The 13,202-nt window shown below is 42.1% G+C and overlaps 1 protein-coding gene across 1 annotated transcript in view; it reads left to right on the top strand.

Moving 5' to 3' along the window:
* LOC121953607 (regulator of G-protein signaling 6-like) overlaps window positions 1-13,202 on the top strand; it is a 107,206-nt gene that overhangs the window by 38,792 nt on the left and 55,212 nt on the right. Inside the window, exons 3-10 of the mRNA XM_042500788.1 lie at window positions 1,626-1,725; window positions 2,455-2,505; window positions 2,632-2,738; window positions 4,058-4,109; window positions 7,945-8,009; window positions 10,649-10,725; window positions 11,594-11,675; window positions 12,030-12,104. Coding sequence (XP_042356722.1) covers window positions 1,626-1,725; window positions 2,455-2,505; window positions 2,632-2,738; window positions 4,058-4,109; window positions 7,945-8,009; window positions 10,649-10,725; window positions 11,594-11,675; window positions 12,030-12,104 — 609 coding nt within the window. The remainder of the gene's footprint in view (window positions 1-1,625; window positions 1,726-2,454; window positions 2,506-2,631; window positions 2,739-4,057; window positions 4,110-7,944; window positions 8,010-10,648; window positions 10,726-11,593; window positions 11,676-12,029; window positions 12,105-13,202) is intronic.

Raw genomic sequence — 13,202 nt, 5'->3', positions numbered from 1 at the left:
AATGAATTTTGCTGCTCTGTTTCGCTGTAATACAAGAATTTCTGAACAGGAAGTTGGTGCCATTCTATTTCCTGTATTTTGAAAAAACTGAGATTAATGGTAAACTAAGCAGCACTGATCATATATCAACCAAGATTCTGTTACTGCTTTGCCTTTTTCTCGCCTCAGTTGTTTTCAAAAACATATTTTGGTGTACTATTTAGCTGTACTATGAGATTGTTTGTCACCAGCTTGCTGCGTTATCTTTTTCTGTGTCAAAATTGACAAGTTTGCATTACGTCACCCACCAGTGGGAGTGTTTATTTGTCCGGTGCGGCGCAGTGCTCTCTGGTAGTTGCAGGTTTTAGAGGCCATAATTTTACTGTTGTTATTCAGCCTTGTTTACACACAAGGCAAGCAGCCGTTCTCAGTGAAAATGCTCTGATAAACCCACTGCACAGTGCCTAACCAGCACCAAAAAGCAGATGAACAATGCTGGTACGTATCTGGTGAACGTAGTGGAGCATTTAGCCACTAAAGAGCCATATATTTCCCTCAGGGGTTGATGGCAATCAGAAACAGACTTGAAAGCAAAGTGAATATTCATCTTAGTCATCAGATGGCCAGCAACATTACACCAAATCATTTCTAATGTTTCTTAATGTCTCCTGGATGTGTGAACAAGCAACTGTTTAACATTTTATTCAGAAACTTTATAAACTGATGATGTGTAAAGGATGGGTTTAAAACTTGTTCTTCTGCCCCCAAGTGACCCAGATATGTTGATTCAGCTTTGACTCAATCCTGAATTTAATATTTAACTTTGAAGTTGAGATGAAATGAAAGGTGCCTTTTTAACCCCTTTAGATCACATTCATGGCTGTATTGTACACCTACCTAAAAAAAAAAAAAAAAATCCTTTGTATTCTTATATCAAAATCCAATCATGTTTTTTTCTTGTAAAATATAATTTGTCATATGCTTATGTAAGCTAGTAACAAGCCATTTTTACAAATAATGTCCATCCATCCATCGATCATTCTGAAACTTTTAGCTGCACAGAGCTTATGTTAAGTAAGCTAGCCAGCAACAGCATGGTATGTCAGTCTGTTTTAGTTTACCAAAAATGCTGTGGTTATGGCCTGGGCCATTTTCTTGAATTTATTCACTTGAGGAAAGTGGTATCTGTGACAGCTCCAGATTATGTGCAAGACATTTTACAGTGGACCGCTTCAGCAACTTGCGTTACATGGAGCATAGGATATGGCTTCGTCTCTCTCTCTCCCTGACTGATACTAATGTCAAGATCCTGTTGGTGTAAATCGTTGGGGCCTCGCTGTTATGACACACCCACTTTTCAACTACCAAATCCTATCCTCTCAACTTTACATCCTGCCTGCCCATCTTGATTAACTGAGAAGTGTCTGTTTCATTAGCTCCTGCAATAATTGAAAACTAGAAAAAAAAAGACCTTACATTGGAAGTGTTTCTCTTCTGTAACTGTTAAATCCAGGAAAAAATACATATGCACAATAATCCCAGCTGTGTAGTTAGAACCATTTTTAAATAGCAGCTGAAGAAAGTAGAATATTTTATTTATTTATTTATTTTTATCTTAACACAATCGCCCTCTGGCCTCCCTACAGATTGAAGACATTGTTACAAGAATACAAGATGAGAAAGCAGGAGGTGTAGCCATCCGGACTGTCAAAAGCTTCCTCTCCAAGATCCCCAGTGTGGTGTCAGGTTAGTATTTGTGTGTGTGTGTGTGGACATACCTGTTTACTGTATGTGGTTGCATGTGATTGCATATTTACATATATGCAGCAGTTCCTTGTGGGTTTCTTCCTTAATAAGGGATTGCCTTACGTGATGTGCACATAATTGTGTGAGTTGTTGTCTCACCCAGCAAGCACACTTAGAGAAAAGAGTCAGAATGAGAAAAGCAAATATGACCTTTTGGGCTCATTTAAATTGCTGCTTCTACGGTTAGAGGCAGATAATGTCTTTGCCAATAAGACCTAAGCTGCTGAAGAAACTGCCTGCGGTGTGACACTGCCCTTGTCACACTTTCCTCCTTCTCCTTTCTGTCTGTGTCCCTCTGTGTGTGTTCACTCTACTCCTTCATGTGTTTGTGCATGTGTGTGCTTGTGTATGACATGAGTCACCAGTGTTAGACGACGAGGTCGCTCCCGCTCTTCCAAAGGTTGTTTCGGAGTCACTTCTTCACATGACTCCCCCAGGCCTGATGGCCTTGCGGTCTCTTTCAGCAGCCTCTGCCAAAGCACAAAAAGCAGGCCAAATATTGTGCTGTCCAGGAGCAGTGAGCGAGACCGGACTGCAAACCTGTTACGAATCACAAAGACTTCCTAAAAAAATGAATTTGTGTTTGTGGATTGCAGCTTTTGTCCAAAACTATTGCAAATGTAGAAACCGCAGCACTACCTTTAACCAATGTCCTTCTCTGAATACCAGGGACTGACATTGTTCAGTGGCTGATGAAAAATCTCTCCATTGAGGATCCAGGTAAGCCTGCTGAGAAATCTGTCATTGCATGTAAGCACAATAGAGCTCAATTGAAGAGGACGGCAATTTCAAATCACACCCCCCGCTCTCTCTCTCCCATCTGTGTGTCTTCTCTCATGTCAACAGCTGAAGCCATCCACCTTGGCAGCCTGGTCGCTGCCCATGGCTACATCTTCCCCATCTCTGACCATGTCCTGACACTTAAGGATGATGGAACCCTTTATCGTTTTCAGGTACGGAGAGCTCCACCGTGGGAGTATCCTTGATATGTGTTGGGAGACCTTTAAATAGAATAATGAGATGATGGTAGTTTATCAGAGGGATATGTTTATTGCGTGATGCTAATGAGAGCAATCCTTGCTAAGCCTATTACTCACCCCACCAAGGTCGATACTGTACATCCCTGCTGGACGCTGCGTCAGAGCAGGAGGTGGGCCGCAGAACAGGGCCTACGGGCCAGCCGTGCAGCTTGTCAGAGGGGTGTTTTTTTTCTTCGCTCCATCTGATCCAGCATGAACTTTGACAGGTCTCTCTGATGGCTAACGGGCTTCACGATGACTCATTACTGTGACTAGGCCATTAGCATCTTAATCCCGGCCAGCTCCACTCGGCAGGCTCCCCTATGGGAAGCACTGAGCCGGCTGCACGCTGGCTCTGCACTTTTCACTGTCACCAGCCTACCCCTCCTGCTCCTCCCCCTCAATCTACCTCTGAATGCATTTATCTTCACCTCTATTGCTCAAGATTAAAAGCCATTATTGTGCCTGTGCAGGGAGGGCAGCGTGTGTCACACTTGCTCATTCAGCGGCGGCTAAAAATATTCCCTCTGATGTTGTCGTGATGCAACAGGCCCACGTCATCAGAACATCTAAAAAGAGTCCACGGTGCATTTGAAATGCATTGGCCAGTCTCCATAGCTGTGCTCTAAGGCATACTGACAGGGGATTTTTTTTTGTTTGCTCGTCTATAAAAAGATTCTGGTAAAAGACCCAGATTTAATGACAACTGCCTTGCTTTTTTGTGCATGCAGTGAAGTCTCACAGTTCAACTTTATCCTCCCTAATGAGAGCATGTTAACCTTTTTGTTCATTACACTCAAACAAGCGCATTCATCAGCGTCGGCCTTTTGCTCTTAGGCTAATTACCGCTATGAGTAATAGCTGAAAATGAAATATGTGGTCGAGTACCACCAACTTCTAATTCTGCCCCGTTATTAAGAATGCATGATAAATGTGAGTGATCCATTATTAATGGACTTGGGAATGAACTTTGAATGTGTAATATCAGTTGCAATAGACAATTAAATATGGATAGAAAGAACACAGCTACCATGGCTCCCCAGATAGTTATGCGCAGCACATGGACGTCAAGGATCATCATAAGGCAATGAGTCGTCTGTCGACTTTTGCGTGGGAGCGTGGGCGGCAGGAGAAATGAGATTCCTGTATTCATATTGGAGAATGTTATTGTTTATTGAGACGCTTATGGCAAGAAAATAATGTAATTCTGATTGTTTGAGTAAATAAACAAAATTCTGTTGTGTTTTCATCAGTCTCCATACTTCTGGCCTTCAAACTGTTGGGAGCCGGAGAACACAGACTATGGTGAGTCACACACTGTCAAGTTGTTTTTCGACTGTGCAGATTCCCCACTTGAAAGGGATTGATGGGTCTACCCAGAGCTGGTTAACTGGATGCCACTAAATGACCAAACTAGCATTTTCCTTTTTCTCCTTTTATTTTCTTAGGTTTGCAGTCCAACTTTAACAGTTCATTTCATAGACAGTTCCATTTGTTTCAAATTTTACTTGATCAGTGGCATAGTTGGCAGTTGACATAGATCATAGGTGAAAAACCTTTCAAAAGAAACAGAAAAAAAGGAAAGTATTTCAAATATATGCTATTATAAACCCATGTAAAAAAAATACAAACGCATATCAATACCCATTTTCCACCACCACAAACACATTTTCCCACATCAAATAAAGTGCAAATATATCACTATAGTTTAACATAACAAAAAATATGAATTATGTATTTAATGAATGTTAAATTATTTCCTGTTAACAGGTGTTTCTAACATACTTAAATAAATATCAAATTATGGATTTAACAGGTTTTAAAAAAAATATATTTATATTAATATTAATTTATGAATTTTATCTTTACCAGCATAATGATTAACTGTACACAAATCTCTGCATTTTCCCAAATCCTTACTTTACATATTTACAACCAACGTGAATCAGGAACATGCCCGCAGTTAACGATCACCTCCACTGTGCTTCAACTCACTTCAACACTCGTTACATAAATATTTTTACAAACAGATGACATTAGCGGTAAAGACTCGAAAAGTAAAGTCTATAAAGTTTTAGCGAGCTGTGTTGTAAAGCCAGCGCTAATTTACCCTAGTGTAGCAGCAATCTTCGGCCGTCACACAGTCTTCCATTTCAAAATACAGTGGCTTACCTGCTGCCTCTCTGGTCTCCGTAGACTCATCCTGCTCCGCACAGTTTCATTGAAGGTCACAAACAATGAGAATGGCTTGCCGTGCTTGACGATAGGGTGCTGCTGTTTGACGATACCATGCTGCTTTTAGCCTTTTCCGATTATCTTCCAGTGCGTCCTCTTTATCGCCCCGGGCAGCCCAGGTAAGTTCTGGGTTCCGGTCTGCTTGCTAAGTCCCTCGCCTCCTTAAATTCCAGAAATTTCAGTTTGACTTGAAACCTCCCACTCGATCTCCCCATTGAAACACTGGAGAGACCGTTGCCAACTTTCCAGGCAAACTTGATTCCAGTCCTCAATCACCTTTAGATGTGCCGATTTGACTGATTTGCTCCTCAGCCCCTAATAGGACAACCAGCCTCCTGACGTCCCTGTGAAGGATGGTGACCTGAAACCGGTCTCTCTTCACATCAGGCTTCCTTTCACCTTCAGAGGTTTTGTCAGAGGAACAGTAGCTGAGGAAGGTCCTGACGCTGACGTCCCTTACCATCCCTCTGCTGTCTGGGTTAACACTGATGACTTTGCCAAGCTTGAACTGTCTCCGCATCACATTCTGGCCAATGTCCCCGATGCGGACATTCCTCTGTGCGGTGTGCCACTTGCTCCCGGCGAACAAGTTGGGACCAGCGACTTGGCTCCACTGCCTCCAGAACTCTCACCTCTGATTGCATTGCCTGAAGCCTTTTGTAGGGTTAGCTGGAGAAGTCGAAAGTTTGAGAATCCCCACTTTGGGAAGGTCTTCCGAGTAAAAGACTGTTTGGTGTAACATACTGGATACAGTCTTCCCAGCTCTGTACTCTTGCATTGATTGGACTCGTTTGCAAGGTTAGCAGCAATGTGAATAGTCATTGTAAACTCGCTGAAGCTGAGCACAGACTCCCTCCCAAGACTCTGGAGCGCTCTCTTCACAACACCTACAGCAGCTTCTGCAGCTCCATTTCTATGAGCTGGCTGGATGGATTTGCCATTTCAACTCGGTCCCATTTTCGGCTGTGATCGCATATCCCCCCAGCTCTTCGTCTTCTGTGTCTCTGAGCCAGAAGAATCTATGCAGGTGCACTTCCTGGTCCTCCAACCAAACTGAGTTATAACTCTTCTTTATATCACCCAGGGCGGCGTATACTCCACCTCTGAATCTGAGAGGGACAGCACGGATTTGGTTGAGGACGCCTGGACCTTTCATCAGCAGGTCTTTCAAGCTCACGCCTCTGAACCTTTGACTACTGTTCCACACTAGTCTCACAGGGGTCCTGACAGAGTGCGAGTTAGGGGCAATCAGATGACTTATATACCATACTGGCCCACTCCAATTGATGATTGTGTCTTTGGACAATTTAACTACAGCCCCTTGGTCACCCTTGTTGGGCACTTCAGCAGTGTAGGCAGTTTTCCAGTCAGGTTCTTTGGCTAGCTGTTTCTCTGCTCTGAAGAATGTAGCCTCGACTGTTCTTTTGTTGTTTGGTAGGGAAGCTGGATCGTCCAACCAAGGATATTTGGCGTGCCAATGAGACCCCTTGCTGTGGCCACACACGTCCTCCTTTTATCACTTTGAGTTCTCTCTCCTCAGCAAGTCATCTCTTTGCTGCCTGGTTGGCAGTTTCCACAGCAGCACTGTGCCAATGCTATCCTATCTCCACCACTGTTGGAAGTCACAATTGGTGGCTACAGTGTTTGACTTATGGGACTGAATGGCAACTTTTTTGCTTGATGAGAGAAGCTCAGGGACCCTACTAGTAAGCTTCTCATACTTTACAGCAGCTGCTCTCATGGACCTTGCGAAATGAATTTTAGACAGATGGGCTGACACAGTAAGCTCTTCAAAAAGCTTGGGATGAGTTCCTCCAACTGTCTTTCCCAGCATTCCGTCCCACAGTACGAGGTTTCCGATGACCCTGACTCTCTTTCGCGCTAGTTGACCCTCTCTGTGTCCTATAAGCAGATTTATTTCCCTAGGCCTCACAAGTTCATTAAGTGGGATGTCTGGAAAGAATTTCTGCATTTGCTTTGCTTACACATTTTTGTGGACATCATTGATTTTGTCTAGTCCATAACAAAACACCTGGTGCGACTTGAAGGTGCCCTTGGAAGTATTTACTTGGATCTTCAAAAGGTAGCGCTTTGTTTCCACATGAACCCTCATCCCTCCGACTCCATGGACGACACAGGTAATATCTTCTGCTGTTAACGAGATGAGAGAATACTCCTTTTGCTGTTGTTCTGCTTTGAGTTGCTCAATTGACTTTCCAGTGTCAGTTGCAATGTTTTGATTTTGATGCACAGATTTTTAACAGATGAGAAGCTAAGTATAGCTTTCGATAGGATGTCATGCTTTGATGTTGATTTCTCAACTTGATTTCCAGGATTCCAGGTGATTTCTCTTCCTGATCCAGCTTGAAATTCCCAAGATTAATCCTTCCTGGCTCTCCAGTTAGCTGGTCTTCTGGTTTTTCACTGTCAAATTGAAGTTACACTGTCTCATTTTTTTTGCCTCTTTGTCCAAACCAGAAAGACCTTTCTCTAATGCCTTCAGCTGTCTCTCTGCCATACAACTCACATCGTAGATCTGTTGTTGACACTCACAGTATTGATCCACGGGGCCATTCCCTGTAATGTATCTGCCCCCCGAGGAGCCCCCACTACAGAGAACTCTGCGGGATTTGATTAGCCAAACAAAATAAAGGGACAGTCACTGATATGAACACATCTCTGGCTCTCTGCATGGCATTTACTCGAGGCTTGTTATTTCAGGAGACAATGCATTTCCGGCAAAACATTCATTAGTCTTGGTTCACACAGCTGAGACCTCAGTTAAAAAACACAAGCACCATCCGTTGTAGATTTTTTTTGTTTTGTAGTTACAGAGCAGACAACCCATCTGACTAACTCTATTACCCTCTTCATGTCTCATTCTTTCTCTCTTTCTCCCCTCCAGCCATTTACCTTTGCAAGCGCACCATGCAGAATAAAGCCAGGCTCGAGCTAGCTGATTATGAGGCCGTAAGTACATTGTCTTTTTTGTTTTTTACCATGTTCAATGCAATCATTGTACACAGGCCATACTCTGAATTTCCTGTTTTCTTTCACATTGCTGAAAAACAAAAACAGCTGTAACAGTGTCCTCTGGGAAGCCTTCAAAAAAAAGCCAAAATCTGTTCATCCCAGCAAAAAGCCATTCTCAAATTACTTTTATATAAATCTGTCTAAGGTAATTTTTCTTTTTCGGGGGAACCATTTGGCAGACTGCAGTGAGGTCATCAACTGGCCCCAAATATAAATACCTACAGTATAGTAGCATCATCAGCAGATCAATACAGTCTCAAGAGGGGCATTACTGCAGTGCTGATCTCCTGCAGTTATACAATAGCAATCCACTGCACTTTCATATTCTAAATTACTCTGCAACTAGTGTCCATTTCCTTTCTCTCCTATCCAGGCCACTTTATGCCTCCAGGTCTCATTGCTCTCACTGTTAATGTGCCTGCTAGTTGATACTCAGAATTGTTTCTCTCACTGTAATAAGGTCATGTACTGTATTTCTGACAATTGTTTGTTTGAGTGGTGTTGTTAAGGATGCATAATTTGCACATTAGATTGTGGAGTTTGTACATTAAGCAGTTATTAAGGGCTCTTGAAGCTTTCATTTCTTTGACGCAAGCAAAATTTACCGTATGATAAGTTGCTTTCAGTAAGTTCACAAGTTTGTGGTATGAGTCAGAACCTTTGTGGGCAATCGTCTGCAGGCCTCACATTAGAGGTGATGTCTAAAAATGCAACTCTGGGATGAGTATAAGTGCATAACTCTTATGTAAAACCACCACGAAACAGTGTTAATATGTAGATATTGTGAAGGACATAGGGTAGCTGTTAAATTATGACTTTTTAACAAAGTTGCACAGACTTTTAAGAACAACCTATGATGCCCAGTTAATTGTCATGTACAGAAAACATCAGGCAGGGGACACTGAGCAGACATAAATACCATAGAATACCTGTTGTGTTTTTAACGACGTAACAGTGATGTAACTGATGTTAACATTCCAAATGTAATGTTACAAGAACGTTGCAGCAACTTCATTTTTAAAAAATACAGAAAATGTCATGCATGGGGAATTGAACAGATCTTGTTAACTACCAAAGAATACCTTATTTGCTGTAACATTTTAACAGCGTAGCAGCAACAAAACGAATGATAATGTTGCAATACCATCACAGTCACAACACTGCAGGGACATACTGTTTTAGTGAGGGTGTTGCTTTTACATGTTTTTTTTGTACAGATTAAACTCGTGCGATATTCTTACATTTGGACATTGCTAGGCTAACTGTTACCTGTCTTTGTGCTAAGCTAAGCTAACCAGCTGTTTGTGGTAGCTTCGTTTTAACAGTGTGGACACAAGAGTGGTGCCTGTCATTTATGTTTTGGCAGAAGGGCGAAAAAAATAAATTTCCTTAAATTTACGCCATTTACGTTTATGTGCCTAAAACATTCAGTTTTTTGCCCTTATTCTGAAGAGGACAGTATTCCTACAAGGCTATTTACATGGAGAATAAAAATGAATATTCCACTAATATTCATGTTTACTTCCAGCCATGCATACTCTTATCAATGTGTCTTAACATGTTGTTTGTCAAGTCAAAATATGAAAAAGTGGAACGGCTGTTGCTAGTGTCAGTATTTTTTCAGATTTTCACCAATGCTGTACTTGTTCGGCCACACAAACACAGCCTCTTTCATTACTTTGACCACATTCTTGAAAAGCTCAGCATTGCCAAATGTGTATGTATCCAAAAACCTTAATAAAAAAGTTTGACTGAGGAGTGCTGCTTCACATGTGTGGGTTTCAAAAACAGATGGTCTTTGGATTCAAGGACAAAAATGACCAGAAAAAGAGGGAGAGGTTACACCTGTTTTTTCTTTTGTAAATAAGTCAAAACCAAAAATTCCAACTCACACTGTTTCTCAAAAGTTAAAAAACCTTTAATGAATGGGCTTGATGCCTACGCATTTTTTTTTCCTTTTGACTTATTCACAACAGAAAAAACAAGTGTAACCTTTCCCTCTTTCTTTCATAATGTGAGTTTCCCCTCATGACCAGAAATGTGGGCTTTGCCTTAGGGCATGCACGTCTTCCGCATCCTTGCAAATTGTTGGTTTGTTTACCATCCATGAATGCACAGAAATGACCTTAAATAAGCAAGAGGCCGTGTGTTGCAAACTGCAGTAAAAACCCTTAGTTAGATGCATATTCAGAATGTGCCGTATATACATGTTCAAAGAATGATCTTAGATTTAGAATGATACTGGCATATCCCATATCTTAATCTAGAAGTGAAACATTCAGAGATGAATATCCAAACCGAATATGCTGTTAACAATTTTGGAATAATAGTGGAATATCACTGTGCATGTGTACCAAAACATGGCATATGCATGACACTCCAAATGCTGTGTGATATCATCAGCAGCTGAGCAACTTGTTCAGGGACGCATTAGTGAGAGGTCGCCTCATCTCAGCAATGGTTATCTAAAGTTATGGCAGCTGTGGCCATGACGGTGAATGGATAATGTAATCATCTAAAGGCCCTGAATTGAAAAAACTTTCTCCCCTAACGCCACGCCTGATTGGTTTCATCAGGAAAACCTCGCCCGTCTGCAGAGGGCTTTCGCCAGGAAGTGGGAATTTATCTTCATGCAAGCTGAAGCTCAAGTCAAGTGAGTATAGAAGTGTACACGTGAGTCAGAGCATGTCGCCTGTTTGACGTCATACTAACGTGACACACTTCCAGAAGGAGTGCTGTGGGGATAGTGAGATGCTGCTGAAATCGGGTTTATATACATTAATACGCCTTTGGCTAAATGCATGATTTCAGTGTTATTTCCCAAAGGAAGAGAAAACACTTCAGTGTTTATTTAAACATATAAAAATGTAAAAATATACAGTATGTAATTTGCAAAGGAATGTGAAAGTATTGCCTTAAAACCCTCCAGGGGCTTGAGGTGTCAGTTGGGCACTGGGCCAATGCTCTTCTCATTAGCGGTGCTCTGTTTTCAAACCATGCTTTGGCTGCAGGGTTACATGCATTAAATACAGTGAGCATCCCCCTATGGAATCTAACAAACACACACACACACACACACACAAGTCTCCTCTAACTTCTATCTTTTAGTAAGACTTCCATCTGGTGGCTTGAATGTGTCAGCACAGCACTGACATCTCCCGCATTTCAGTGGCTTCTTCTCTTGTCTGTAAAAATCTTTATATATGTCATTGTGTAGTGGCCACTGTTTTGTAAAAGTAGGGGGTGATATGGAAAGCAGTAAGTCTTCTTACATCTGTTGAGTAAACAATACGGAGCGAGGGCTGATCCGTAAATGTCAGTTATGTAAGAGTTCGGCCGCAGTGGCACAACCTGGCATGCTTGGTGAAGCAAGCAGACAGGTTAAGACCTACTCTTCTGCTTTTCACTCCCTCGTGTGCCCCGTCTGCGGTATTAATATGTATGTGGATGTGTGTGTGTGTAAGGGTGTGTGACTTAATTATGCACTCTATATATGAATGGCCTGTTTCCTCTGTTGACAGGATCGACAGGAAGAAGGACAAGGCAGAGAGGAAGATCCTGGACAGCCAGGAGAGGGCATTCTGGGACGTCCATCGGCCAGTGGTGAGTGAGGGCCAAAGTCATGACAAAAGGAAATGAGGGTCAGAAGCCGCAACAGTGTAAAAATGGAAATGAACAAAGAGGAAAGATTAAAAAAAGACAGACTGTTATGTATGTAGGCAATTTTAGCATTTAAAGCCTGAAAACAGCAGATTCACCTCTAGCCCTGTTTTGTTGTTGGTAGCAGAATCAGATTTGGTGCCAGTCACTTTGCATACAAGCCTTTTGTGAGCGTGGCATCGCTGAATAGAGAAACAGCATCATATTGTGTGAGGAGGACGGGCGCAGACAATGCTTGCCGGAGAAACACTGTTATCTGACCCAGAAACCTGCTCTGTCTCCAATCGCCTCCCACAGCCAGGCTGTGTCAACACCACGGAGATGGACATCCGCAAGTGCCGAAGAGAGAGGAACCCACACAGGGTAAAAAAGGTGAGGAGAGGACACGACGACTGGTTAGCTTTCCAAATCTTAGTGTAATTGTTATCTCTTCTTGTTTTCATAATCTAGTGGTTTGTGACCTCAGTAGTTTTTAAATACTGGGGTCCAGCTTATATTTACCACTAATGACGGGCAAAGCATTTCTTTTCTGTGTATTGACTCACCAGAATATGTTTATGAAAAAAAGATTTGTTGAAAAGATGCATTCACCTAATCATTAAGTGCTTCGCTTTACGTAATCCCACTCACTGAACTGAAACTGGCCTGAACGATCAGTTCAGCTCGCAAACTAGTGACTAAGTACATACAATTTTGTTTGCAAACTGAAAGCTGAAAGTCCAACGTTATTATGTACAACATGTATATTTTTGTAACTCCTAATTATAAAATGAAACATTTGGTGCCAGTACCTAATTTGGAGACTGCAGCTCAGAAGTAGAGCAGGTCGTCCTCTGGTTGGTGGTTCGATCCCTGGCTCCTGACATGTCGAAGTATCCTTGGTCAAGATCCTGAACCCCAAAATGCTCATGATGGCTGTTCCATCAGTGTGTGAGTGCATGTGAATGCATAAAAAGCAGGTGGTGTCAAAATAGTTAGGAAAGTGCTATACAAGTGCAGGACAGGACAGGGAGGGAGAGGAGATGGGCGAACTTGAGTGACTCAGTAGATTCTAGATATGAACATGATTTTGATATTGGAGGTGTTCTGGTTTTTGTTTTTAGTCTGAGTAGCACTGACCAATTGTAATTTATTAGTAGATAAACAGTCTGTGTGGACAGGGGTACGCCTCGGATGAATCATAGTCTCGAAGCCCGTCAGCTATTGCCTTACAGCGAGTCAGCTTAACATTCGTTTAAAAAAAAAAAAAAAGATCTACAGTGCACAGAGAAAGGCGGCTTGGCCCGGATATCCGCTGGCTACACTGGATCAGCCTAAGATTTTGGCCCTTGTCCTCAGAGATGTATTGTCATCAGATGACAGCTGATGGGTGCTGAGATTGAGCTTAACTGAACTAAGAAACGAACAGATCGTTTAAGGAAGTGATTCATTCAGAGAGTTCAACCAAAAGATTCATCCTTCTGAATGACT

Source organism: Plectropomus leopardus, chromosome 14 (genome assembly GCF_008729295.1).
Source record: "Plectropomus leopardus isolate mb chromosome 14, YSFRI_Pleo_2.0, whole genome shotgun sequence".
NCBI lineage: Eukaryota > Metazoa > Chordata > Actinopteri > Perciformes > Serranidae > Plectropomus > Plectropomus leopardus.
This window is presented reverse-complemented; position numbering and strand designations above follow the sequence as displayed.